The sequence below is a fragment of the Meleagris gallopavo genome, chromosome 5, assembly GCF_000146605.3.
Source record: "Meleagris gallopavo isolate NT-WF06-2002-E0010 breed Aviagen turkey brand Nicholas breeding stock chromosome 5, Turkey_5.1, whole genome shotgun sequence".
Lineage (NCBI taxonomy): Eukaryota > Metazoa > Chordata > Aves > Galliformes > Phasianidae > Meleagris > Meleagris gallopavo.
Window position 1 is genome coordinate 34,505,315 of NC_015015.2, and position 5,000 is coordinate 34,510,314.

General features: G+C 33.2%; 1 protein-coding gene across 1 annotated transcript in view; it reads left to right on the forward strand.

Moving 5' to 3' along the window:
• NPAS3 (neuronal PAS domain protein 3) overlaps positions 1-5,000 on the forward strand; it is a 552,805-nt gene that overhangs the window by 365,663 nt on the left and 182,142 nt on the right. The window contains exon 6 of the mRNA XM_031553767.1: positions 935-1,024. Coding sequence (XP_031409627.1) covers positions 935-1,024 — 90 coding nt within the window. The remainder of the gene's footprint in view (positions 1-934; positions 1,025-5,000) is intronic.

The window sequence follows — 5,000 nt, forward strand, 5'->3', positions numbered from 1 at the left end:
TTTGGACTTCCAAGTTTTATAACTTTGTGATTTTAGATTTGCATTGTTTCTTTTTTTTTCTTTGCCAGCAGTCAACCTTCTAAAAAGCATAAAACTAAAGGCACATGTAGTATTTGAAAGGCAATTTATTCCTAGAAAAGATTTGCTCATGTACCTAGACATATATTTCCACCTTGATGCACAGTGATTTACTCTACAAGTCCGTTTAGAATATAGTCCTTTGTTTATTAACTGTAGTCATGTTTCAAAAGATATGCATCAATCTGTGCATTTTTGCAGTTTGCAGTTGCAATGAAAACTACATCCAAAGACAAAACCTGTCAAACTAAAATCTGATCTAGAGTTTTATACCAAAGGGATGAAATTCATAACATTTCTATAGGCCTAAGCTGTAAACATATTTGAGAGTAATCTGCTGATTGGCTTTGTTTGTTGTCTCACAAAAGGAAAATGGTGTGTGTGTAATCCTCAATTAATTAACAAATTATTTATTCCATAGTGGTTTGAGTGATGGCAGGATTTTATTTTCTTTTTCTCGTTTGTTTGTTTTCAGATTTTGTTTTTCAGTTTTCTCTACTTTTATTCTGGGGAGTTGGGGATCTTCTTACATGTAATTTGATTGGAAGGCTATTTGTTTTTCTTTTTTCTTCCTGTAAAAAAAATTAAAGAACATTTCATTTTTCCATATTTTTCCTGTATGCAAATGAGATAACTTTATGTAGTCTGTAGCAGATATAAGCAGAACTTTGGAATATACTAGTGTTGATTTTTAATATATAAATTTTATAAAAGAATAGTCTTAAGGATTCAAATTAAAAACACACATCTGAATGTTTTCCTCAATTTGTTCTGTGATACCTTTGTTTGAATCTATTTCTATCTAGGATTTAAAATTTTTAGTTAATATACTCACTAGACTTTTCTTTCTCTGCAGTCCCTGGATGGATTTGTATTTGCACTAAATCAAGAAGGAAAATTTTTGTACATTTCCGAAACTGTCTCCATCTACTTAGGCCTGTCCCAAGTAAGTACATGCTTTCAGTTCTATAGCATAATTGTGTGTGATGTGTTCTTCCATTTCTCATTTTAAAAGAAATTATAATAGTCTAGTTTCTGTATTTTGCATGGATTATTTAATTAGTTATTTAAAGTTGCATCTAATTCATCCTGAGAAGTAATTGAAAAACATGTCTATCAGTATTGGGTGTTCAAATAAGATACACTTGTGCCTGAAAACTTTTTGCCATGAAGGATCATTATTAATTTATTGAGAACAAATCAAGTTTCTTTTCTTGGTTGTTTTGAACTTTAAACCTCTATACCTGATAGGAAAGGGATACTTAATAGTACTTCCCTTGTGTCCTATTACTGGATGTTTATGGAGTACCCTGCATTATCTAGGGAGCTGACACAATGACAGGGTGTCATTTGGAGTCAAGAAATGCTGAAAGAGACCATTAAAATGTCTGGCAGGGAGGGTTCTAACAAGGACACGTTTTGCTGCTTCCACAAATGTTCACTAAGATGAAGAAAATATATTAAATACAGTTTTTAAAATGTAATTGCTAACAACTGTTTTTCAAAGATTAAAAGAGAGAATGGAAGTAAAGGGAAAGTTGTTTGCTGGTACTTAGCCCTAATCCTGCTGCATTCAGAAATCTTTTGTTAGAATAGCTTCTTTCTACTTGCATTTAGAAATGCAGAAGAAAGATTTTACATGATGATTTGCAGGGTAAGATATCTGTTTCTATTGCAGTCACTCAGAGGAGAAAATCTGATATAAATATTTATTTCCTTTAAATTGGTGTCCATACTGCTGTGAGGAGGCAAGTATTATTACTGATAACTGTTAGTTTTGCAGTACCCCAACAGTAATGAAATGGGAAATTTTAATTCTTGGTGCAGAAAATTACTAATTTTGAATATTATGTCGTGAGAGTTAGGCTAGATGTTCATTAAGTCATCGAAGAAATTGGGAGAAATTTGTTTTAGTAAGTTCAGTAATTGTTATTTTGGGTTGGCTTTAGCAAAGCAAATGCTAAAGGTGTTTCTTACTCATATATGTATTTTTTTCCTGTCATTAAAGTCCCTTGTTTTGTAATAGACTTTAATACCTGCCTTAATCTGTTTGGAAATTGGTATCAAGAATCTCAGATTTTGAAATTCGTGCGCCACCATGTTGCTAATACAGTAAAGAATCAGAACTTTAATGTTTATTATTGTCTTATGCTCATATTAATTTGTTTTATGCATAGTATCCAACAAAGTTTAACAAGCCAGTAAAGAAGAAGGATGGATAATTAGTTTAAGCAGGTAAATGCTAATTAGAAAACTCCTGAAAGGCATCCATTATACGGTAGCTTAAAACAAATTTTACAGCCCTGGTTAGTGGTGTAATCCAAATTCTGTCAAGGCAACTGCATTTTCTGTAATTGAGATGTGTATGTTTGCTTTGCATAACAGATGGCTCTGTATGCTTAGACTGATAGCTAGGAAAATAATAATTGCATTATTCTGGCCAAAAGAATATTAGCTCTTGGGTTTTGGCCATTTCAGTCAGTCCTCCTGCCAGCACAGCATATGCACATATATGGATTGGATTTTCAAGGAAATTGATGCATCTGGAATAGTGTGGCCATCTGAAATATCATCTGTTCAAGAAAAAAATTTGGCTTTAACCCTATGCTAGTCCCTTGTTAAAAACATTTTCTGCCACTATCTTTTTAACTATAGGACTCAGTAAATCTTTCCTTACTCTGTACTTACATCCAGTTGGTGAGACTTTGCGCTTCATCTCGATCCCCATATACATTTCAAGAAAGAATTCTGATAAATTAAGCAGTTTTCTTTGCATATTAGAGTCTTTATCAGTGCAAATGTTTCCTTGTGTTCATTGCTGATGGTATAAATGGAAAAATAATATAAAATCAGAATCAGGACTGTGTCTTTAATATGTTAACAGATGATATCAACTGAGATCTGCTCGAAAATCTTTGATTTTCACTTGTCATCAGTCTTTACTTTTATGTCTCTGACTTATTACATTCTTAATGTATCGTTTGGTTTTATACTATTGTACAGCTAGGTTTCCAGCAATTACAAAAGGAGCATTATAGCTACTTGATACTAAATCACTATTCAAAGCATTATTTGTTGCAAAAAATATTAGTAAGAGTATCCTTAAAATCACTCCTGAAACTATACATGGAAACGCTAGTATTTCCACTACAACAGTCTTAATTCTGAATTTCCGAAAGAGTGATATGTTATACATGTGATATTGCATCACTTGTGCTGCAAGTAAACATTGATGTGCCCCTATCCTGATATAAGCCCCCACTCCCAAGTATGTATTTGTAGGCAATTTTGCATTTCAAAAAGTCTGGGTGTACTTTATAAGCATTTTTATTTGAGTCATCATCTTGGAGTGCTGACTTTGGAGTCTTATTTTTTTAGTAAAGTGTCATCTTAGAGACTTCATCTTTTTTTTTTTTTTTTTTTTTTTATATGCATGGAAATTATATACAATATATTTTGTATTTGTAAAGAAAAAATCTCACATCTCTTAGCAATGGGAAAATAATAATTGTACCAAGGCTTAGCAGGTGAAAACCCTTTTTAACTGAACCAGTTTTTCTCTTCTCTGAACACTGAGAGCCAAAACACTGAGAGCCAGTGGTAGAAAACAAATGGATACTGATATTATAAGATAGCTGCAAGGCTAATAGTAAAAAAATCTGATAAAACACTATCTTGGAAGGTAGTCTGGCAATGATGATAATAACATTACTTCTGGCAAAAATGACAGCATTCAAACAGTAAACAAAAATAAAAAAAAATATTCTTGCAACATTGCATGTGAATGTATCTTTTGTGTGTGGAGACATATATTTGTTTAGAACACTTTATCTCTCAGCTAATGTCAACCAAGAATTTCAAGCTAACTTGGCAGACATGGATTTTGGTATGGCAGGTCACTGTGGAATTGTAATCAGAGCAGTTTCAGAAGATGTGGACATGCTGAAGTATAGAGAAAGACAGTGTTAGATCAAAATAAAGACTGAGAGAAGAAATAGAATAAAAGAAACAGAAAGAGACCAAAATCTCCCTTTTACATCCTTAGTCTTATATAAATAGTCATAGCCCAAATATCGCTGGGGCAAGCTGGAATACTCCAACATACATTTAAGCATTCAGTAGTTTCAGGATCTGCAGTGCATGTTGGAAGACATGTCTAGAACCACACGGTATAGCAATTATTCTTCTGTTGGACTGCATGGTGTAGTTTCCCCTTGTGCCAAGGCAAAACAGCTCTTGTTACACTGCACCTCTGTAGTGATGCAAAATTGCTTTGTCTGTGTCTGTTCTTAAACATTTTCAACTTAGGACCCAGATTTTCTTTAGGAAATGGAATGGGGCACTTGGAAGTCAATATAGATACCTACCTAATTTCAATTCTTTTGCAAAGTCTTTGAATTTGAGACTTAGTACAAAAATATGCTGATGCAAGTAGCACAAAATGGGGAGAAAAGTCCATCCGGAACAAGGGATAAAATTAATAGAGGTGAGAAGTTTCAGTGTCAATATAAAATATTATGGACTGATAAGCTAGGTAGAATACTTTTCAGGAAAGAAATTCTTAATCATCTCTCACCAACAGTTGTACTCAACAAGGATGTTATGCATTACTTTCCTTCTGTGAGGCCCACACCTGAAAGTAAAATATTTCACACCTTTGCTACAGCTTGTCCAGAACACAGACCGCGTTTATAAATTGGCCTATTGCAAAGAAAGCTCATTAAAAAGGAGCAGTGCAGCTGCAGAAACAATAAAAGATAATAGAGGTAAAGAAAAAAAAAAGAAAATTGTTGAGATTTTGTAATTTTTAAAACAGAGCAAGCAAAGCCAACCAGTATACTATATGTGTAGTGTGCTACTAATAGCATAAACTACGTCCTTACTTTGGCTTTCTATGCATTTGTTCTATGAAATGGCAAATA